Source organism: Peromyscus leucopus, chromosome 20 (assembly GCF_004664715.2).
Source record: "Peromyscus leucopus breed LL Stock chromosome 20, UCI_PerLeu_2.1, whole genome shotgun sequence".
NCBI classification, from domain to species: domain Eukaryota; kingdom Metazoa; phylum Chordata; class Mammalia; order Rodentia; family Cricetidae; genus Peromyscus; species Peromyscus leucopus.
Genome location: NC_051080.1, coordinates 10,681,372 through 10,705,294, shown reverse-complemented (window position 1 = coordinate 10,705,294; position 23,923 = coordinate 10,681,372). Strand labels below are relative to the sequence as shown.

At 48.2% G+C, this 23,923-nt stretch overlaps 1 protein-coding gene across 3 annotated transcripts in view; it reads right to left on the bottom strand.

The window, feature by feature from the left end:
• Positions 1-1,516: 1,516 nt before the first annotated feature.
• The window catches only part of Prickle1 (prickle planar cell polarity protein 1), a 96,797-nt gene continuing 74,390 nt past the window's right edge, over positions 1,517-23,923 (bottom strand). Inside the window, exons 1-8 of one of the 3 annotated variants that reach the window (XM_028869286.2) lie at positions 21,162-21,783; positions 13,579-13,765; positions 11,889-12,002; positions 11,050-11,187; positions 10,330-10,533; positions 7,596-7,782; positions 5,299-6,165; positions 1,517-3,738 (exon numbers count right to left, since the gene is read on the bottom strand). In XM_028869286.2, coding sequence (XP_028725119.1) covers positions 2,882-3,738; positions 5,299-6,165; positions 7,596-7,782; positions 10,330-10,533; positions 11,050-11,187; positions 11,889-12,002; positions 13,579-13,710 — 2,499 coding nt within the window. In that variant the 5' untranslated portion in view covers positions 13,711-13,765; positions 21,162-21,783 and the 3' untranslated portion in view covers positions 1,517-2,881. Of the gene's footprint in view, positions 3,739-5,298; positions 6,166-7,595; positions 7,783-10,329; positions 10,534-11,049; positions 11,188-11,888; positions 12,003-13,578; positions 13,766-20,572; positions 20,842-21,161; positions 21,784-23,923 lie in introns of those variants that run through there. The other 2 variants (XM_028869287.2, XM_028869285.2) reach the window with 2 other exon arrangements.

Sequence of the window (23,923 nt, the reverse complement as noted above, 5' to 3'; positions counted from 1 at the left end):
TCATCTCTGCACAGCCTCCCATCATGATCTCAACATCCCTCCCCTGTGGAATCTCTCCTCTCTCGATTGGATTCCCGGAGCTCAGCCTGGCGCCTGGCCGTGAACCTCTGCATCTGCCTCCATCCGTCACTGGACAAAGGCTCTATGATGACAGCTAGGTTATTTGCTAGGCCGGTCACCAGAGTAGACCAGTCCAGGCACCCTCTGGACCACTGCCAGCACTCCAAGGCGGGGTCATCCTTGTGGATTCCTGAGAGCCTCCCCAGCACCCTGCCTCTTCCTATTCCCATGATCCAGTGCTTTCTTTATAGGACTGTGACACAATTGTCGCCCTTTCTTCTTTGGTAATCTTCTCAGTGGTGAACAGACTCAAAAGCCCAGAGGTTATATTAGTATTGTCTGTAGGTATTTGTCTCCTTAAGTTCTGGCAATCTATGTAATTATGTACGGAAATGCAATTGTGATTGCTGCCAGATAACTAGCAAAAGTAACTAGTCCCTTGCAATTGCACTTGAAGAGCGTGTAGCTTGAGCTCCCACCCGCACTGGCCTGAGGAAGGCTGCTGCTCAGTGCAGCGGTCATTTCCAAAAGAATGCCACTCCAGTGCAGGAGCTCAGTCTTCAACACCAAGAAGGCTGTCCGTGTGCATTCTCATACAGTGTGTGAACCATGAGGCCTCCTGGAGGAAAACTGGCAGAATCCATCAGCTTCAAGCATGTAAGCTTTTCCCTGGTAATTTTGGTGCTGTGTGTATATGCGCATGTGCCACTGTAGGATATGTATGGGGAAATTCAAAGTGTACCACCAAACAGAACATTAAACAGTTATGGAAGAAGTGAGGTCAAACAGTTATATGCAGTCCTGGGAAGTGAAAAGCAAGGTACAGACAGGGGAGAGCTCACCACTGTTGTTAGAAATTGGTTCTAGAGCCTTGTGTGTAGTGAGCAAGCTGTGTCACTGGGCTACACCACCAGCCTCAACTAGAATTCTTGAGATACTTGTGTTTTGAACATCTGAAGTGTGCGCTGAATCTGGAGACGAGGAATGGGACTAAGCTTCAGTGTTTGTGTTTGATCCTAAGGATTTCTGCCATGCATTATCTTCATTTTCATACTGCCCTGTTCTTGAAGTGTACAGGATGCAGGAAATGCAGATGTAGCTGCAGAGCAAAGGGCTCTCTCTCTCCCTGTTGCAGTTTTTCTGAAGGGGCTCTTTCTGGCCTTGCCTCTTTAGGGATGGGTGCTTTGGGGGCAGGGTATGTGTGTGTGTGTGTGTGTGTGTGTGTGTGTGTGTGTGTGTGTGTGCAGGCGTGCGTGCTTGACTGTAGGTTTACCTACTGGATTTATGTCCACTCTCTGCAAGGGCCGAACAGCTTTTCTTTGCTTTTGATAAATAACAGAGTTTCTGTTCCTCAAGTCTGGGATTCAACGAAGATCTGTGAATGGTAAGAGGACTGCAGAATAAACCATGCCTCAGCACTGGAGCAAAGTGGAAGATTCATAACTCAGAACGGTAGTTGTCATTTATTAAGCCTTTATTAAACACCTCCCTGAAAGGCCCAGGATGACACCAGGACCTTTAGTTAGGACTGAGATGTGAATGCAAGAACAGCACAGACCAAACTACCTGCTCATTAGTTCAAATCCAACATCATTTTCCGTTGAACCAGAGTCTCGTGAGCTTGAAGTACTCTGGCTCATCACAGCAACTGGAAACTCAGTTTTCAAAATTGCTTTTAAAGGCCAACAACCAGCCGGAAGGGAAGGGCAGAAGAAATAACCTCTCTTTACACAGTAAGTCTACACAGACTGTCACAGAAAGCTCTTTGTATGGACGTTATCATCTGCTGAGAGACTGCCCCCTGCCCAGGGAAGAACACCCCCCTGCCCAGGGAAGAACACCCAAATAGCTTCTCCTTGGTTTCACCATATACTCCAGAGGTATATGTGGGGTTTGTTTTTACATTTATACAGTTTACAAAGCTTGACCCATAAATAACACTTGTAAGATTAACAGGGCCCCAGTAACAAGTATGTACATAGACCCACCATGCATACAGAGCCTTTTTTAATATTGAAGAAAAAAAAAAAAAAACCAACTTTCCAACACTAAGCAATATAAATTGACTGTCTAAACTTATAAACCCTGACTAAAATACAAGCAATCATCTCATCCATAAATGCTGTTTCTGGTTCCCTAACGAATCTAGCAGGGCAGTGTAACAAACATCTTGCAATTCAGGGATATAAAAATATCAGCTTTAAAATCTGAACTGTACAGTATATACATTAATATTTGCACCGTTAAATTAGGAATACACTTAGGTCTATGAAATACTACATATAAATAGCAAGGCCTTTCAATCTGTAGCTGGAAGTAATACAACGTGGTTTACCTGGCTAATACGGGCTGAAGGGGCAACAAGTTGGCCTCACACAGTGGGACACACGGGGTTAGCTAGGTCGTCATGGTGACATGCATGCCTCACAACACGACACCACTCGGGACCTGAGCCAACCTGACTGGGTTAACAAGCACTCTTGCTCACAAAGGTGGCTGTCTGTCTTCTAAAATGCACGCTCCGTCCAGTCACCTGGTGGCGGTGTCTGGAGTGTTCTCTTGGGGACCGGGGACCAAAGCAGCTGTAACTGACCTGCCCCAGGCACAGGACAGGGTGTTAATCTGGACCCACCCGGGAAGGACAACTGGAGGGAGCCACCCCTTTCCTGTAATGATCTGACGGTAAACAGCAGAGGGCTCTCATTTACCTAGGCCGAGAAAGCACTTGACACTATTTTAGCAACTTTCCTACGGTGAAGAAAAGGTTGAAGTCCGGGTTAAACGGCTAAGTTTGAAACAGATAATCCCCGCGTCTACTTGGTTAAGAGATGATACAGTTCTTGCCCTTGTGTCCTCTTTTCTTCTTGGATTTGGTTGTCCTCTGGCTAAACTGGGGGGTGGGCAGTGCAGATGTTGGACTAGAAAGGTCATCCGTATAGTAGGTGAATCTCTGCGGCCGTGGCTGAGGGATGGGCTGTCCGAGAAAATACCCTTCTTCTTCCGAGTCGGAGGAGGACGTGGAGGACGAACACCAGGAGTCATCGTCGTCCCCATACAGCCCCAGGAACCTGTTCATCCCTGGGTTCTGCAGGGCGTAATCGGACGTGGCGTGGGCATACTGGCCATAGAGGTCGGCATTCTGCATGTACGCCCGGAGCTCCCGGGCACCTTTATTCTGTATGAATTTCTCATAGTTATCAGGGGTGTAGAGCCGCAGTCTGTCCTTGGGAGAGTACTTCCTTTCTGTGACCAGGTTCAGGGCGTTGTCGGACCGGGACTTTCTGCTCCTCCGATGGCGGTGGTGGTGAGGCCTGGATCCCCTCTCTTCAAAGTGATACACCCGTCTCCGAGTCCTCTCACTCATTGGAGGCTGCCGGATTTCGATGTCATAGCTTCCGTTGTCAATGACGTCATCTGAAAACTTGACCTGCTGGGGTCTGGACTGAGACTTGGACCTTCTGAGCACTGGCAGGTGTACTGGCTTCTCCTCAGGTATGATCTTTTCTGGACATAGCTCCGAATTCAGGCTCTTTAAGGACTCGGCGCTCCTGTGCAGCATAGAAGAATTCAGAGTTCCCATGTTGCTCATTTTCTCACAGTCGTCCGCCTCCATCTCCTCAAAGTTTTGGAGAGAGTATAATGACGGTCTTGGCTTGCTTTCTCCATCCACTGATGCCCCTGCAACAGAACCCAAAACACGACATGACTCTCACACGTCCTAACATCCTCACACCTGCTCAATGTGGTACGGAAAGGCATCTCCGAGAAAATTTCCTATTCAGTCATGTGATTCAAACACTAAGGAAAGCCAACGTGTACTGTTTACCCGCTGAGAAGTATGATCTTTGTTAACCCTGCCGGGGAACCGAGAGACCGTTCGAACACAGTGCATGCGCATGAGCGGCACAAAATAGCCCCTAGTCACAGACAGAAGCTCCGAGAGCCACGTGCTCTCACGGGAATGTCAGTCAGACCCTTCAGAGGTTGCCGAGAGCAAAGGTTTGCCAGCCCCAGGTCTGCGCCCTTCCAGTCATCCTACTTCCGGACTGCTCTTACTTTTAAACCGAGATCGGTGATCTCTGTTACAGTATGATTTACTCAAGTTTCTATGGATCTCGGACAGGGAGAGACTGGTATGGGCCCCGAGTAGGCTTCTGTAGGACTCGAACTCATAGCTTGGTTTTAAGCACCATTTTTCCCAAGGACGATCAGCCTCTAGCATTTTTACTTCTTAGTTTTCAGCACTGGGGGGTTGAACCAAGGGCCTTGCCCACACCAACTGCCGCCTGTACTTCTGAGCTTCACCTCCAGCCCCTCCCTGCCTTTCACGCCTCAAGTTCCACCCAGCAGTGGCCCGTTTGGGTGACAAGTTAACCCAGTCCAGCACCCGGCAGACAGTCTGGCCACCACGCTTCCTCAGCTCTCCCTTACAAAAGGACTCATGGCTGACGGGCCAGGAGCCGGGAGGGACCAGTGTCTCATCCTTCTGCACAAACCGCTTGGCAGGACACAGCACTCGGCCCTTTCTTGGCTCTATTACAGCGATATAATGGACTGGCTGTTACTAGTTTGGGAGCAGAAGCACAGTGTTGCTGTGTCCTGAGCAAACATCCACATGAAATTCGTGTAACAGGCTGGTTTTTTTATACCAGTCTTGCCTTCAAAACCTGGGTAACATCAGCCACTTGGCGGTCAAAGAATTCGTTTCCTCCTATTTAAAATTAATAGTATCTACTTTATACAGCTCAGGGTCATTTTAACATAAAGTATGTGAAAAGAATTTGCCTTAGCAACACCAAAGTACAATTTTATAATGAGAAAAAAAAACCCACTTAATTTTTTTTTTTGAGCTATCTCTTGCCACAGGGTAATCCAGGGATTTTTTTTTAACAGTTATAAATTTATAACATGCTCAGGATAACTTTAGTATCTTAAAATTCATGTAGGATAATCTAAATACAGAATCTCTAACCCATAACCCAGACACCGATGCTCTTATCCAAATCAGTTTTCTCCTGTCACAGAAGGCCATGTTCAGAATGTTATTATACATACGTGATCACCTCACAGGCACACCTGTTGTATTATCCTGGGACATTTCAATGAAACATCTTTGTTAGTCCGGAGTTTTAAATGGCCCACCCCCTACTGGCCCTCATTGGGTAACTTGTTAATCAATCTTTTAAGCCCTTGCTTTTTTCAAACACCCCCCCAACCCCCAGTCCCTGGATGACATACCTGTGATATTGGACAATGCCAAAGAATCCATAGAATCCCGGACACTTTGTTCTGGTTTCAAGTCAGACAAGCACTCCAGGGAGTCTTCATACCACTGGGTTTGGTCATGGTTATACCCTGCAGCACCATGGTCCAGATCCAGCTCCTGCAGCCTTCGGCTGCTGGCAGGGCCCGGATGGCTGCCGTAGGCAGAGTCACCTAGCCCGTCTTGGGACTGCGCCCAATACATATCCGACTGATACTTCTTACTGACGAGGCCCTGGTGATTCGGCTTTACCTCAGGCTTGTTTTTAACCACGTTGTCGGGTAGCCAGTGCTCACTGGCTCTAATGTCCACCTCACTGGGCTGCGGCTGGAAGAGGCTTTTATCACCGAACTTGAGGAGGAGCTGCGTCATATAATCTTCGTGCTCAGCCCATTCTTCAGGGTCTTCGGAGGCCTCCTGATCTACTACTCGGCCTTTCCAGAATTCCTCGTTAGCAAAGCCTGCTCCCTGCCTGGAGAGACTCAAGTCGTCCAGCTTCCGTGACAGGGTGTCATCAGCATTGCCGTTAAGACCGGGAAACTTGTAGTTCAGAGCCGGAGACAAGAGGAGAGATTGTCTGCACTGGTCTGCGGAGCGACTGCTTCTGCCCATGCGCACACTTCTCCTGGAGTCTCTGGATCGGGCCGACTGGAATGCAGAGTCGGAAGAGTCGGAGGCGTGGATGTCTTCGCCCAGGCTGCAGGTCTTGGAGCAATAAATCTGACCTTGCTTTGGAAGGAAGGGGCAGCCCAGCAAGGAGGCCTTACACTGAGCGCAGGAGAAGCAGGCCTCTGTGGCATGCCAGTGTTGCCCGTCATAGGTCATCTGTGCATGGTCCACACCTGTTTTAAAAGAGATAGGAAGATTCTTAGGTGCTGCGGAGAGGTGTGGACCAGAGGGAACTTGTGGGTGCCGGGAATATATTCTGGGTTTTGTGTGAAGGCAATGGCTCACTCTGTGGTCCAGGCCAGCTGTGAAGCTGGGGTGGCTCTGAGCGCTGGGACTGCGGCGCACCCACCACACATCTGGTCGGGTGTTGTCCCGACTTTGCCGGTGGTGGGTTACATATGCTATCAGCCTTCCCTATTTGCAGATAATGTATTTTTCCACTTACCTGTTCACAGGATTATTTGTAATCCCCAAACTGATGGCCATCACGTGGCCACTGACAGACATGCAGGTCGATGAAGATTTAAGTTGACCAACACTTGTCCCTCACTGAGGCCGTACAAAGGGACCCTTTGGTTTCACCTCCCGTGCCAGAGTCAAGTATCCTGTACTTGATGTGTTCAGTGCCATGACCTTTGCATTCTTGTGCTTTTTATTTTTTTATTTTTATTTTTTGCTGTTGAAGATGCTTGGGGCATATGACTGGACCACTGTCTAGTGCTTCTACACACATGACAGATACAAGTATTACGTACGCTCTAACTGTGACCCACAAGCTGCTGGCCGAGAGCTCACTGCGGCCAGCATATTTTCAATGGAAGGCTCTAACCGCAAGCACACACGAAACAGATGTGCTAAGGGACCGATTTAAAAAAAAAAAAAAAAATGGGGCTCAGAGGTTAAGAGCACTGACTGCTCTTCCAGAGGTCCCGAGTTCAATTCCCAGCAACCACATGGTGGTTCCCAACCATCTGTAGTGAGATCAGATGCCTTCTTCTGGTGTGCGGGTTTACATGCAGATAGAGCGCTCATGTATATATAAAATAAATAAATAAATCTTTTTAAAAAAAAATGGTGTGACCGGGCTGGAGAGATAGCTCAGAGGTTAAGAGCACTGACTGCTCTTCCAGAGGTCCTGAGTTCAATTCCCAGCAACCACATGGCTCACAACCATCTGTAATGACATCTGGTGCCCTCTTCTGGCCTGCAGTCATACATGCTGTATACATAATAAATAAATAAATCTTAAAAAAAAAAATGGTGTGACCAAGGCTTTTCTAGTATAGACAAGGCCCTGGGTTTGACGCCCCCCCCCCCCAAACAACCCCACTGGAAAAAGGAAAACCCCCAGAGGCTCATGGGAACTTTAACTGTGAACGTCCCCAGACTCACAGCTCAGCGTTGGCTGATTCTGCGTTCACTGCTGTGAATAATCAGAGTGCAGTATTCATCTGACAATCACTGACGTGCCATGTGCTCCGCTACATGTAAATTACACCTTAATTTTCACAAACTGTTAACAAAGAGGCACGGCTGTGGGTAATCACAGCAGGCGGGGGCTGCGTGGCAGGGCAGACAGGAGGTGGGTGACAGCGACATTTACCGATATGCTCCCCACAGGTCTCACAGTACTCCGCGTAGAGAGACTCAAAGCAGCCACAGCAGAAGGGGCGGCCATCCTTCATGATGTACCTCTGGCCCCCCAGGACCGTCTCGCACTCCAGGCAGCAGAAGTGCTTCATGTGCCAGTGGCGACCCTCGGCTTCTGTGCACTCGTCGGCAAAAATTATCTTTAGAGAGAAACAGAAAACCGCAGGATGGGAAGGTCAGCACGCAAAAAAAAAAAAAAAAATAGCGTATCTCCAAAGACGAGCCTCCACTCTGCGCAGCTGGTACAGGCTCTCTCCAACCTGAGCTCAAACACCCTGCTGCAGATGCCATCTTTGGGGTTCATTCTGTGGTGACACTCTTGTGGGAGGTGTCCTTTGTGGCAGCTCACACCCTCTAGGTCATCTGGTGAAAGGAGATGGTGAGGAGTGTGTGTGTGTGTGTGTGTGTGTGTGTGTGTTTATAAAATGGCCACATTCTAGCAGTGGAACAAGGCACACACCTCATGTCTGCCTAACTGCCTGGCCCTGGCATCTTGGGGTACATGGTGAGCAAGTATAGCCGCCTGGAGAAGACCCAGGAATGAGGAGAGGAGAACAGTGTGTAGGCAGTGAGGCAGCTAGGTGCAGGAAACGGAAGTGAAAACTCACAGCAGAGTAAGAAGAGGTAAAACTCGAAGGTTGACACACCCACCCACAGGGTGCCCAGAGGCCACCAAGCCCGGCGTGGAAAAGCTCTTGCTCCTGGAACTTAGCACCAAGAGACCAGTTGGGTTGGTGGACAAAGCTGAGTGACAGGGTGCGGACTGTGAAGGGCCAATGTGAGTGCTTACAAGTGTCAGAACAGTGTCCACAGAGACAGAGTGTGTTCCTGGTCAAGGCGTAAGTCCAGGCCCAAGCCGTCCTTGCTTGTTTGCTGCCAAAGCCTTAAATTGCGAGCTCTGAACTTTTACAAAGAAAACAATGGCTTCAAGTTGAAGGGGGCCTTTGATGTGGAAGGTTAACTTGTTCTAGTATGTTCTTTAATTGCTCTAATTTTCTACAGCTAATTTCTCTGTTAAATCCTAATCAGATCATCGATGGCTTCAAAAAGTAATCGTTCTTTTCTACTTGTGTGGTTTGTGCTGGTTGGAAGAGTGTATCGCTTTGTTTATTTGGTTTTGGGGAACAGGTTTCTTTGTGTAGCCTTGTGTTCAGGCTGGTCTTGAACTCAGAGATTTGCCTGCCTCTGCCTCCGGAGTGTTGTGAGGGAATACCTTTGTCACCATAGATGGTCTGACCCACTGACTTTGGTTATACTGTGTTTATACTCTTGGTGTTCATCATACATGTAAGAAAAAAAAGAGTCAACTGTTACAAAAACATGTTTTTTTTGTAATATGTGTGTCTCTATATAAATAGCCACAGACACATAGGCTTCATTCAGTATTTTCGTTTCATTGACAAAAATTTATCTACAAGAATATAAACTGGCAGTGTTGAAAAGGGGAAACTAAAAGCTTGCTTAAACTTGAAAGAACATTTCTTCATTGGAGGTGGAATTCATTGTCACACTTTTGTTCCCGAGGCCCAGTTTGGTGGCAGAGCACACACGAGCAGTCAAGTAACTTTCGGTCTGTGTATGTTTTATGGGAAACAAGCGTCTGTGGAGTGAGCATAGAGCCACGGTGAGGCTGGGATTGTGTACACAGTTGTGTAGGAAATGCCTCGCCTGACACAGCGGCCACCTGCACATTAAGGACTTTGCAATCTTTATATTTCATTATAGAAATACACATGTGGATGTATAAACTGAAAACTTCCTGTCCCAGACTGAAGAGGACGAAGAAGACACGAGGAGGAACCGTAACTGCAGGGAATCCCATAATGTCCTTTTCCTATATGACTGCCTGGAGTCCTAAAATAAACTCACCGATGGTTCCAAAAACAAAAACAAAAAAAAAACAAAAAAAACAAAAAAAAAAGCAAAAGCAATCTGAATGGAGCCCACAGGTATAGGCCCGGCTTCTTGCATAAATGGTAATTCTCACTCTTGCTATACACACACAGCACGGTTAGGGTCGACGCTAACACCAGGGAGCGGGGAGAAAGGTGGACAGGGGCTGTCTAGAGTGTCTTTCCAACTTCTTCGTAACTTAAAGTTACTTTAAAAAAGTTTGGTGGGCTTCGCGGTGTGTATCTATTATCCCAACACTTGGAAAGTGGAGGCAGGAGAATAGGAATTCAAAGTTCACTTCAGCCACAGAGTAAGTTTGAGGCCTGCCTAGCCCAATGTGACCAATGAAAAATACCAAAATCTTTATAAAAAAATAATAATGTAAGAGAAAGAAATCCCTTTTACACTGTCATCCACTTTATGCTATGCCCTCTACTAATTCAGATCGTCTTTCTGACCTTTGCTAACTGTATACAACTCGTCTACTACATTGAGTTCTTTCTTTCCTGTATTAAACATAAAAAAGACCATATTCTACATATTCTTCTGCAGCATTGTTTTCTCCCTACAGCTCATCAGAGACATCATCCACGGGCAAGCAAAAGCACCTGCTTGCCCTCTATTTATTAGCTACACAGAATTCCACTGCAAATGGGCAGCTTTATCTTAAAACACAGAACAAAAGCAGAACAAAAAAAAAAAAAACACATATTTTGCTTAGTCGTGAACAGTGGAATATTGGCTATTGTCTTATTTTTCCCATCATTAAGGGATGACCTTTTTTTTTTTTTTACCTCATCACAGGCTGAGCAGCGAGGTTTGAGCAGTTCTGCGTGGTGCCTGCCACAGTGAATTTTTCCATCCTGATAGAAATAGATGAGGTCGACCAGTAGCTCATTACAGGTGAAGCACACAAAACAGGACGGATGCCAGCAGACTCCAGGGCCTGCTCGGGAGGCAAACACTGCAACCTCCCCGCCGTTCATCTGCAGTCCACACTAGAAGCAAAGATTGGAAATTAAGAGGGTCCTCCCGTTCAGTGACTGGATTTTCAGCTCTTCCCGCTTTGGGATAAACTACAGGTTTTTTAGGATAGCTTTAATTTCTGTCTCCTCCCGCTGCTGATGAAATGGCCATGCAACTTTAGATCACACTCTTCCCAGCTCTGTCCAGTGTGACTGAGCCGATCCCATTGTAGAGGCTTTCCTGTGGGGTGCGTTTCCTACTGAGAACCATTAGCAAAGGATAAAAATGTCTTCCTTCTATCAGTACGTTTTAAATACAAGGTTCCCGCCCTGCAAGGCACAGTGCCAATCAAACAGACTGACAACTCTTATTGTCACACAGCAATGCGGACAATAAGTAAGAATTGTTATGAAATTGGCTTTGTTTTCTTTTCTGCAGGAGTTTTTATAGGGTGCGCATCCACGCCAGCCATCAGCTCCCCTCTGGGCCACCCCATCCACACCACTCCCACCCACCCACCTTCTTCTGCTCACTCTAGAAAGGCCTACCTGCTCACACACGGCGTGCATCACCGCTCTGGACAAGAGTTTGATGGTTCCTCTTCCGAGGGCTTCTTTCTTCCTCTGTGCACTGAACACCTGCAGCTCCTTCTTCTCCTCTTCGCTTAGAGACTGGCAGTACCTCACCTTCGAGAGGAAGAGAACGGAAGTGTGTGCCGGAGCCGGCCTTACCATTCATTCTTCAGTCCCAGAGTTTCAAAAGGTAAAATAGTAAACCTCGCCGCCCCCGCCTCAAACCCTCACTTATAATATGGCATGGCTGGGCGTGGTGGCTCACAATTTCAATCCCAGCACACATGAGGGGCGGAGACCTGCAGATCTCTAGGAGTTCGAAGCCAGCCTGGTCTACATATTGAGATCCGAATCCTGTCTCAAAAAAAAATAAAGTGAAATGGACCTCAGTCTCTAGAAAAGGGACACACACTGTCTGTTTTCTAAATGTGAACTAATTGCAGTCCTTATCAGCAAGAACGCCGGCCGCCCCCTTCCACAGAAGGTTGACACTGGGTAATTGGCACTTTCACCCCACATTCTACAGGCACTCAGGTCTTCAGTCCTCAACTACCCTGAAGAGCTCAGGCCCTGCACATGGAAGGAAAAGCCGATAATTGGTGGGTGGCTGAAAATACTATCAAAAACAACTTGTGTGAAGTGTCCTGCTGTGATACTTTTCTCTAGTCTCCTAAAAAAAAAACCGGAAAAGCCTATTCTTAAGGTAACGTTTTTTTAAGAAAGGCCAAAGAGAGGCCTCACCAGTGAAGAGCTGGCCCCTGGATGCTTACTATTTATTTTCTTTTTACTAATTGGCTTTCCTCCTGTTACGTTACCTCGTTATCATGTGGTGGCAATTGGTACAAAAGCTGTTTAATCCGGTGTTTCTCTCCAGGGCTGTTAACGTAAGGAACCTTTTCCTCTGGCAGGCAGGCAAAGTAGAGCTGGATCTGCGGGGGCAGCACAGGATGGATGCCATCAATACACAAAAGGAAGGTCTGAGCGGCTGGTCTTCACCTTTCCCTCCTCACAGGGTCCTGCCCCCCTGCAGCTAATGAGGGGACCAGCTGAGCCAACTCAGCAGCGGTGTAAACCTGCATCTGCTGGCGTCAACTAGCATCCAGCTGCTAAATTGCTCCTCAGGAATGCAATTTGTAGTGACAATTAAGGGCCTCATAAATTATGCGCTATCAAAGGCGCACATTGAAGGTTCCTGTTCCCCAGTCTTGCAAAGGTCAGCTGAGGGACCACGGGAGAGTTCCTGGGTGAATTCTGTAAAAATGACCAACCACACAGGCGGGTGCGACAGATATCCGAGATCCAGCCTCTCAACAGGCAGACTCGACTTTCTCTCTAAATTCTATGGCCCTCTCTAGCATCTGCTCCACAGGCTTTCCACGGGGGTTATCTGAAGGATCCAGCTTCAGTTTCCCCAAGGAAGCAAGAGAAGGGCCACGCTGAGCTGGCCTCAGCTCACTTTGAAAGGGGAGCGCCATTTTCAGGTTTCTATTGTCTTTTAGGAATATCCCTTGATGAACGCTGCAAAGGATGCCACCATGCTGAGATGGAATCAAAAGGATTCAGAAGGTATCGGGGACCCTGGGACTCATCTGCGGGCAGCGCTTCTCCAAACACCATCTAAGATGTAAGGGATTCTCGCCGAAAGACAGTCTGGCCAATTCCCCCTTCCCTAACTGCTGCACCAGCATACCTCTGCTTGTCATTACCTTACTGTTACCAGCCACTTAGGCACTGGCTCTTGAATGTGTAAGGATACCTTATCTCAAAGGGGTTCCCTCCCACCTTCTGAGGAAGGTAACTTGATTACCGGACACCAGGCTGGGATCTTCCATTTTGAAGGATAACTTTGCCTGTGTAAGACCTACTACCAACAGTTTTTAATAACATTATCCTAACGATATTGGGAAATAAAAATAGGCACACGGACTATTCCCATCATGCCTAAAACAGCAATATAAAGGAAGTGCCACACTGAGGCTTTTCTAGTCTCCATTGCACTTATCAAGACTGCATCCTCTTCACAGAGGAGCACTGGGGAGCACTGGCCAGGAGGTGCTCCTTTTATCCTCTTGTTCTTACTGGGGTTCTGAAACACATCAGAACTGGGCATAGCAGCACACACTTTTAATTCTAGCACTTGGGAGGCAGAGGAAGGCAGATCTCTGTGAGTTCTGTGAGTCAGAGGCAAGCCAAGACTACACAGTGAGACCCCATTTCAAAAGACACACCCCGCCCCTGCTCCCTCCCCATCAAAGAAAAAGAAATCCAAATCAGGTAAGTCCCTCTTCCTCCCTGAAGCGTGACTCTCGAGAGCACTAAAAAGCACACCCGCGGTACCGTGCATTTCATTAATTACGGTAGGAGCAGAGGAGCACCGTGGGGCGATGGGATCCATCTGACTAAGAAACCAAAGCGGACCTGAGAAAGCAAATCCAGCCAAGGAAGAGCGAGGTTCCACGCAGAAGTCCTGGCAAGCAAAATCAAAGATGACAGCTGGGTTCCTACCTGCTCAGGCCTGAGGCCTGGGGGAACCCAGGCATACTCTTCCAGCGCACAGCCGGAATCATCGTCCGACGTGGAACTTCTCTGGCACCCAAAGGCCAGTTTGCTCATTTTGGGCTCCATCTCCAAAGGCATAATAAACGAGGTTCAGAACCTGGCTTCTCGGTCACAGGACATCCAACAATGGCTGCTGTGGGTAAGACAGGAGAAACGAATGTAAAAACCCTCCTCTTGCAAGAGCTTGCAGTTAATAGCTGTTTACATGTTGGTGGGCCCAGAGAAAGGGATCAAATGCCTGGAGTCACTTGCAAGCCCCAGTGCCACTCCAACAATTAGGAAGTGATCCCTCTTAACCAGCCCAGAACCAAAGAAAAAAGGCCACCAAGCCAGTTCTCAGTTGCCTTTGAAAGATGCTTCTTGCTCATGATTTATTTGGCAAGTACTCAAGAAAACCACTCTGCTGACTAATTTACCTACAAGTGAAATCCTGTGAGGGCTTAAGTGTTTAGAAAGACATGTTGGGAACTGGGCTGTCTGCCTCGCCCACCATCAGCAACCCAGAAAGATGGCTGCAGAGACGCTGCTGTTTGGTTCCCCCATAGTTCCTAAGCAAGTTTCCCATTCCAGGCAGTACTGACTCCAGAGAGTGGATCCCCTGGGCCAAACCACACATTGCAAATTTCTAATCCCTGGCACCAAACCTGATTTACACACAGATTAGGACCAGCCTGAATCAAGCAGCCATTCAGTGAATTCTCTCAACAAACAGTAAGGGGATACAGAATACAGCAGCACCATGTCACAGTAAAGTCCAGCCTGGAGACTTGATGTTTAATCGCATTATCAACCAACGGTTACTGAAAAGTTAGGCAATGCTTATTGAGTGTGAAATGGAACCAGCCCACGATTGGTCAGAGTGAGGTGTTAAATCTCACAGTATAAAGCCACCCTCAGAAAAAGGACAAAAAAGGGGTAAGGCAGTGATCCTGACTCTGAGAAGTCAGCTTTGTTGGCACTGTGTAGTATCTCTGTCTTCTAGTTCTTAAAAATCATCCCTCACACAAGGCACTAAGAAAACAAGAGCCTTCAGAACTCCAATTTGCTTTATAGATAATGATACATAAATCAAAATCTATAAAAGAACACTGTGATTGGTCCAATCCAGTCACTGTGGAGGAGGGGGGCTCAAGGACAGCAAGCAACTTGTACAAGGACTAAAGCCAAAGTCAGATGTCAGGAATTCTTCTGTCTTCGTAAATGTTCTCATTTGTTTATGCTTGAGGGAAAGGCTGAAATCCTCAACAATCCCGGCTCGAGGTGAAGTAATGTTTCAGCAATTCTCTCAATGCAACACTAAACACTTGAGGGAGCGGCGGGGGGGGGGGGGAGAGGGTGGTGGTGGTGATATTCACTTGCTATCAAGTTTTAGTTTTCCTTTTATAAAGCAAGACGTGTTAAACATCAGACTTGGAAGAGCTCACAAAGGACCTGTCTCCTGGCTGCGGTCATTCTTGAGATGGTGACTCAGCAGAGTGACCAGAGATGGTGACCCAGCAGGCTTTCATCCACCCCAACACAAGGGAGGGAGCCTCATTTCCGACAGCACCATCGGGAGGCTAGCACCTCCTAACCCAGCCATTTCACACAGGTGCAGACCACTGTGTCCTAGGCAAGGCTCTCCAAACAGAGCCCCGGCCACCCCCTCAATAAAGGGGGGTGGGTTAATGAAAGTCAGAAGCTGTCTTGGGTCTTTTCCCCTTTTGCCTTGGAAGACCCACCTCCATGTGCCAAAGGAAGAGGTCTAGAGATTAGGACTCTAATTAGTAACTCACGGGCTCCCTCCAGGAGAACTGATCCTTTCAATGCAATTTAACCTGAAGTTTGAAATAGGAGCGTTTGCCCGTTTGCCAAACCTGGCTGGGAGCTGGGTGGGGTGGGAATAGCAGAAAATATTCAAAAGAACCTAAAAATTAAATGCTACTCTATCTTAAAAGGAGAAAAAAAAAAAAAACAAAAAAACAAAAAAAAAAACAGAAGAAACTATCAGTGATGACAAACCTTTTTTTTTTTTCCTAGACTTGCTCAACAATGCAGAATGCCAAAGATCTGAATCCCCTTTTATGGCTGTACTCTCTGAAAATGTGGGGTGCATCACCACCCTGATGGAGGTGAACCTGTAAAATGTCACCATCCCCACTAGTTACTTGGATGAACTGGCCACTTCTTAAACTTCAACTCTCACAGGGGTATTCCAGCCTTTCAACAAACTTCCCTGAAGACTTACTTTCTGACAAGGTGAAGAGTTTACCTATCATAGGAAAACATAGTCGTTCAGTTTCATCCGAAGGGTGACTTCGGATCTGACCACTAGGGTGCGTGGCCAGTTTACCTGCTACCGTTAGCATTCTAATATGTAAGTACTGTATGAAGCAGATTGAACTGGGGGTGTCTCACTCAACACCTACTGAGCCTCAGGACCAGTTTGTCCAGGGGCATGAAGTTAAGGAGCCTTGGGGCAGACTCATCTGAGTGAGAAACAAGCTGGATGTCGGTACAGTTGGTTTATTTTTTTTTAGGGGTTATCATGGGAGTATCCCACACAACCTAAGCCATAGAAAGTGTTAACAGTTCCACGCCCCTCTTTCTGGAAGACTAGCTAGCTACTTGCACCATTTAGAAAGAACCACGCACACAGCCTGTAAATGTCGGGCTTCTCAATCATCATATAACTGTCAAGGGAACATCTGACCCAGGAGGGAGTCATACGCTGGGAGGATGAGCTGGTGTTTAGTGTTGGGGAAACTGAGTTCTGAAGTTCTGGGGCCTTTCAGAAGTCTCCAAACACAGCAACTGTGGGACCAGAGAGATGATTCAGTGGTTAAGAGCACTTGCTCTTTTTTCTAGAAGAGAGCCTGAGTTTGGTCCTCACAACCGCCTGACGTCACTTCAGCACACACCAAACTGCTTCCCTTCTAAAGATGGTTTAAGGTGCCAGGCGGTGGTGGTGCACGCCTTTAATCCCAGCACTCAGGAGGCAGAGGCAGGGGGATCTCTGTGAGTTCGAGGCCAGCCTGGGCTACCAAGTGAGTGAGTTCCAGGAAAGGCGCAAAGCTACACAGAGAAACCCTGTCTGGAGAAAACAAAACAAAACAAAACAAAACAAAAGATGGTTTAAGGCTACAAAAGACTTGGCAACCAAGAAAGAAGTCTCCAAATACACAGAACCAAAGTTACAACTGTGGTGTATGTACCACAGGAGGAGGCGACTTCCACTGTGAATGAAACAACTTTCTCGAAGCCGACAAGTGACATTTGGAATCCCACCATGTTAATGACAAGGGAAGGCAGGGTGCCTCCGTCCTGGGATACCACTTCTGTTTTACAGCTCAGGAGGGTCACCACTTCCAGCAGCCTCGGTGGCAGCTTCTACCGGTTCCCACACTGATCCTGGGCATGACCCCGTCACGAGCGCACACAGGGCATATGTGCCGTCTCCGGAGCAGGCTGAGCAATAGCTCAGCTGCTAGTGTATGAAGGGCACCTGTCCCCAAGTCACCGTCTGACCTCATCCACTCAGTGACACAATGGAGGGGTCTTCTCTTTCTCGATCCATCCATTCCATCCACTGGTTCTTAGGATTAAAGGTCACTGCTGATGGGTTTGGGGGAGGGGCACATCAAAAAGGAAGCCACTGGGGCTGGAGAGATGACTCGGTGGTGAGGAGCACAGGCTACCCTTCCAAAGGACCCATGTTCAATTCCCAGCACCCACACGGTGGCTCACAACAGTCTTGTAACTCCGGTCCCGGAGAATCTGATGGTTTCTTCTGGCTTCCTCGGGAACCAGGCCCAGACATGGCATACAGACGTGCATGCAGGCCAAACACCCATACACATAACGTTTTAAAAACAAAATTAAAAGGGAGTCAGGTGACATTCCATTAGGAGCCAGAATGTTAAGTAAATGTAGCCATGTGATAGGAACGGTTCCAAATTCTGTTACATATGTCCTTCGTTCCTTGTGGCGGCCCGGGTGTAAATTACAGGACTGAGCCTGTGGCTGGTCGCTTGTTTTCAGTTTGAGCACAGTGGAAAGTGCACAAGCTTCAGAATTCCAGAAACGGGAGATAGAATCCAGCTGGGTGACCTAGAAACCCACTGTTCACCCAGACTGTGTGTAGACTGGGGTCATCCCAGCACAAGGAGCTGGAGTCCCGGGTTCAGGCTTTGGCCTTTGATGTTCCGGTTCCTGTCAAACTTTCTGCAGGTGTGTGTGTCCTCCCTGCAGTCAGGGGTCTCTGTCTGTCTGTTTGTTTGTTTGTCTTTGTTGTTTTCAAGACAGGGTCTCACTGTGTAAGGTCTGGCTGTCCTGGAACTCATTCTGCAGACAGGACTGACCTCGAACTCACAGACATCCACCTGCCTCTGGCTCCTGAGTGCTGGGATTAAAGGGATCTACCACAACGCCTGGCTCTCTGCCGTCCGGTTTTGATTCCCACCACGGTTGTTTGTTATTAAGTAGCCTTACCCCTTTTCCACAACCAATACCTTTGAAATCTTTAAAATCGGTTGCTTTCAATAGTCTGTAAACTAGGCAAAGTTTGAAAGGACAAATTCAGCCAGGGCTACACAGAGAAACCCTGTCTTGAAACAACAACAACAACAAAAGTGAAAATTGTACATTACAGAGAGGGCCTGCATTCCTCTATCAGCACAGGAGTTGCTGCTGGTGATATTCAGGATGAGAAGGTGTCAGTTAACTCAGCCAGAGAGCAGCTTTATTTTCCTTTTCTTTTTTTCCTGCGCTAGTTGGTCATTAGCCATCACTTTATTTTTCTATTCTGCATAGGACAACTAAGGGTTAGTGTTCCGACTGACCTTGAGATGTAAAAATCGGCCTTTGCCTCTGCTTCTCCAAGTCAGTGGTTCTCAACCTTCCTAACGCTGTGACCTCATGTTGTGGCGACCCCACCCCCACCATAAAATTATTTCGTTACTACGTTATAACTGTCATTTTGCTATGCTATGAACTGAAATGTAAATATCTGATATGCAAACCCTGCCACAGGTTGAGAACGACTCCTTTAGAGCGTGTCCCCCCCCCCCCAAGTCTATAAAGTCTATAAAGTTCCAGAAGCAGCAGCGGAGAAGGTATTTTCCTGGAAGACAGATTCTCCCAAAGAATGGTGCTTGATCTGACTGCCAAGAACTGTCCCTGCCAGGCTGGAGACTTTAAATTGACACCACCACGGGGAACGACCAAAGGGTGTGTCTGCCCCTCCAAGAAGACAGACGTTGAAAACCCTGACCAGGAAAGAAGAAAAAGAGACCTGGGAGGGGCACCTGCTTCCTAAGGAAGCCTACACACTAGCGGGGAAGGGGAAATGAACCGAAGCTATAGTTTTGAGATTGTACAGTTGGGAGATAGGAGGAGAACTGAGAAGGCAAGTCAGAGTCCCAGGGAGATGGTACCTGCAGGAGGTTATAATTCTGTCAGCTCTGCCCTGGTTCCCGTCAGTCATCATGTTCTTGGACCAACTCACCAAATCACATCCAAATTATGCAGATCTAAAACAAACAGTTGAGGAGCTGGAGAGATGGCTCAGCGGTTAAGAGCACCGACTGCTCTTCCAGAGGACCCGGGTTCAATTCCCAGCACCCACATGGCAGCCAGCTCACAACTGTCTGTAACTCCGGTTGCAGGGGATCAGTAGCATCAGTGCACATATATGTGCATCCAGGCAAAAAAAACCCATACACATAAAATAAATAAATCTTTAAAACTACCAATGCTTCCATGAATATGATGTCTAAGATCCTCCTTAATTGTTAATACTTCCCAATGAAGTTCCACGCCAGCTGCTCTGTGAAGTAAGTGTAGGATCTTTATGAAACCCTTGATTACTGAACAGACAGTGATTTGTGAAGTCATTTGGGCTAAAATTCCCTAGGTGCCCCCTGCTGCTAACTGCCACCTTGTGAGCCACAAACTTGAACAGCTTCTTTGTTAATCAGTTAGTTAGCAAGGCCTTCATGCACAGACTGTCATTCCAGGTTCCCTGTTCAAAATTACTCTCATTCTAACAGGCTAAACATACAGGTCAACTAAACGTAACCAGGCACCAATCGGACAGTACAGAAGCCTGCACACTTCTGATTTCAAAACACAAATTATAGACAGCTTTTTGGATAGACACATTTCCATTCATGACGTCCTTAACACGAACCCAGAGTGAGCAAAAGCGTTGGAATCAAAGTTTGAATTTCCCAGTAAACACACACAATGTTATAATTTCTTTCAAGTTTTTACACACACACACCCCAAGAATACTACTTGCCTGTGGCCTACTAGGGACAAAAGTCACTTCTAACAGAACCCAAGTCGGCTTCATTTGTGGTGGAAAACCAAGCCTAACAAAGATATCTATCAGGAGATTGCTAATGCAATTTTCCTTTGCTTAAAAGCACTTTACACCAGCAAACGGTGGCATTTGGGCATTTGCCAATGGGTATTTTCCAGGTAAACCTCCACCCAACTTGCCCATTTTCCCAGCTGTGATGTGCCGCCCGTTGCCAAAATACTATCCAGTTTTTCCAAGAGGGAACGTGAACCTCTTCGACAGCGTTCTAACTTCACTCACAAATACATTCCAGGACAGTAGGAGTCAGTCTGCTTAACAAAAGGAGGAAATCCCATGACAAGGCATGGTGCTTTGCCAGAGACACTTCTGGAGAGATCTACGCTTGCATGCTGTGGCCTGTGACGAATCACGCAAAGCCATGTCTACCAAGACCATCATTTTCCACAGTGGGAGACACATTTTCTTAAAACTGTGTTCCCGTCAATCTCTTACTGGCTTTTTTTTTTTTTTTAAATTTCTATTTTCGGCGGCGGCCCAAGGAAACGGCGGCCAGACCTGACTCCAGTATACACACAGACTCGGGTTTCACCCCGTCACCTGTTGGCTCCAGAACAACATCCCCTTTGTGAAACTTACAGCGCTCGTGAAACGCGTTCTCCCGAGAAAACACTTCCCTAAGTACGCGACACGGCTCGAGTTGTGAAAACAAACTCCGCACACCGCCTGCTTTATCCGCCTACGGATTAACGTGAGCCTTTAAAGACGGGCTTGGAGGAAGGATGTCCCCGTCTTCGGGGACACAGCGGCGGGGAGGGCTGCGGGGCCACCCAGTCCCGGGGAAGCAGGCTCGGCCCTGCGCCCGGGCAGCGGCGGTGGCTCTGGCCGCAAGGGGGAGCCTCGTCCCGGTCTGCCCCACGCCCCGGGCAGCACGGTGGAGGCCAGCGCCCACGCCCGCGATCGGGTCCCCGCGGTCGGGTCCCCGCCGTCCCTGCCCCGCGCTCGCATCCAGCCAGCGCCGCGCCCCCCGCGCCCCCGACCCGGTCCCCGCGCACAGGCCCGCAGCGCTCGGCGCCGCTCCGCGCTCCACCCCCCAACCCCCGGCTCGGCTCCGGCTCTGGGCCGCTGGTCGCGCCGCCTGCTTTCCAGGAACTGTCACGCTGACCGTCCTCTGGCAAGTGTCCACCGGGGCACCCGCCCGCCCGTACGGCAGTCCTACGAAAGTTACCCAGACGCCGGAGCCCCGTGGCCAGCCGCGCTCCATTCCCGGTCGCACCGGACTGTGACCGGCGCGCTGCAGACGCCCCGATTGCTTCTGTAAACTTCCCCCGCCCGCAGGTGCACGCGCCGCCACAGGCGCGGGCGAGTGTGCGAGGGGGCGGTGCTGAGCCTCGAACTCAGGGCCCCACACGCTGAGCAGGCGCTCCCCCACGGCGCTACACCCCTAGCCTTACAGGGCGACAGCTTACACAAATCATCTCCACGCTGTCCATAACAATGCCAGCAAATGGCTCGTTTACCCCAGTTCTCACTTGGAAGGGCTCATTAACATACGAATTCTCCCTGCTTAGGACTTCCTTGCATTTAAAAGCAATTCCTGCGGCTTAGAGCCGGAGATTTATTTTTTAGCAGTAAATAACAGCAAAAGCAAAAGAGTCAAGCACACGACGCACTTAAGTAGCGAGTAAGGGTTCTTAACTATCATCTTCGAAACACAAGAAAACGCCCCTCGCTCGTTCATGTTAATCTTGTGCTATTTATAGGGGCTCTAAGAGAGGAATTTGGCTTCAGCTGTCTGCAGGAAGGGCTCAGAAGCAAAAAACTGGACCTCAAGGCGAGCCTGGAAAGGAATGATCATTAGTAATGATCATTAGTAATTAGTGATCAGCTGAAATCCACGATTCTCCTGCGCTACAAGCTTTAATCGGGACAACAGCCTTATCAGGTGGGGGGGAATGCCAGCAAAGGGGCGAGGAACACTAGGTGCTCCACCCTCCCTAAACTGCCAGCAAATAAACGCACCGTGAATGCCAGCAGTTCCTACTTTAAAACTCAGGATGACGATTTTGCAGCATATATTTATTTATATAGAGAACAATAGCCTATTGTAGCTGTGATTTAAAAATATACAGGTTGTCATAAATAGATCCCTCAAGTAAATAATTGTGTGGCCAAATTCTGTTATCTCTGCTGCAGCGCGAGGCAGCGGAGGACAAACTGAGTTTTTTTTTTAAGTTGCTACTTTTTTAAAGTGACAGAGACCAAAAAGGTCCTGGCTCTGCTGTTAGACTAGTTTGAAAACACTAGTTCAGACATCACAAATCATTATTTGCGATTCAAGTGGATTCAGGTTTTCCGGATGATTTCCAAAGAACACCTCTGGCCTGAGGGCACGGGGATTTGTGGAAAACACTCTCATGCACCCACCTTACCGTGAAATTCACCACGGTATCTGTATCTGAGTCGTTTTCTTGTGTGGTTTTTATTTTATTTTTGGACAGGGTTTTTCATCCGGCCCAGGCTGGCTTCAGACTTGCTGTGTAGCCTAGCCTGGCTTCCCAGATGCTGGGATTAGCAGAGTGTCACCCCGCCCCACACCTCAAATTTCCCTTTTCCTGCTTCATTCGGTTGCAACTTCTCAGGGAAGAAGACTTCATCAGCTATTGGCATCCTCAGAACAAATGTGTAACCGGCTACTGATTTACATCACACTCTAAACTGGCTTGTCAGTAAAATACAGATTCTAGGCGGCCGGGCTGACCCTACTTAGAAGAACTCTTAAAGGAGACTGGCTTCACACTGAATGTTGACCCACAAATACTCCCACTACATCCTGTAGTGAGGCTTATCAGTGTTAAATGTAGCCACTGTGGGCGTGTTACAAGGTAACTACTTGTAAATACCGTTTGCCACATCTCCAACAGGTACTGTCAACTTGCCCATTGTGTTTCTGCCAGCGAAGCAGTTTGGGGACCGTCAGAAACTTCCTACGAACTTTCAATCTGAATGAAACAGACACTCGTCTGCCCTGAAAGGCTGCACCACTGTCAACAGTGAATTTATGCAGACAGAGAGCAAGGCCCCCAGCTGGTACCCTTTTGTTTCAGGTAGGGGGAATATTCAGTTGCTTCGAGATCACACTTTAGGGGGCTGAGAAAGGAAACCCAGAAATTCTCAGGGCTTGGCTCCCTCCTCCACCCTGCGGTACTCGCGGGGTCACCCGCCCCTTTTGGCCTCGCTGGCAGCACTTAGCACCGCCTGGCACTGGGTGCCTAGTCACTGCGTCATTGTCTTCTGCTCTGGGGGAACTTCTGGAGTTCACTGCTGTGCTCTCGAGCATTGTGCCTTGCGCAGATGAGAGCAGTGCAGTGAGCCCAAGGGAATAAATGATTCTTACACCACGTTCTTCTCAGGTCCATACCTTATCCCAGTACTTCTAACACCATTTAACACCGTTTCTAAGCTTCAGCCATTGTCCTAAGGATGGGCTGTTTTAGAAAAAAAGGGCAGAGAAACAAAGAGCTAGTCTTTTGTCAAATGCCAGCTTATTGAGTCTGGTAGAAAGAGATAAAGCACAGGCTATAAGGAAACCTATAGTGACCTTGAAGTCTCTTTGCAAAACACTTCCTGGGCTAGGGAGGTGGCTCACTGTGTAAAGGGCTTGGTAGGCAAGCATGAAGACCGGAATTGGGATCCCTGGCGTCTGTGTAAAAAGCCAACTGTGGCCAAGCACATCTGGACCTCCATGCTGGGGTTGTAGAGAGACACACAGCTTCCAGGGGGTCACTCACCAGCCAGTCTGGTTGAGACCACAAGCTCCAGGTCCAGTGAGAGACTCTTGTCTCTAAAGTAAGGTAGAGAGAGCCGTGGAGGGAGACAACCAGTGTTAACTTCTGGCCTCCAAATGGTCGCCCACAGGTACACACACACACACACACACACACACACACACACACACACCACATACAGGCATGCACACATGCACACACA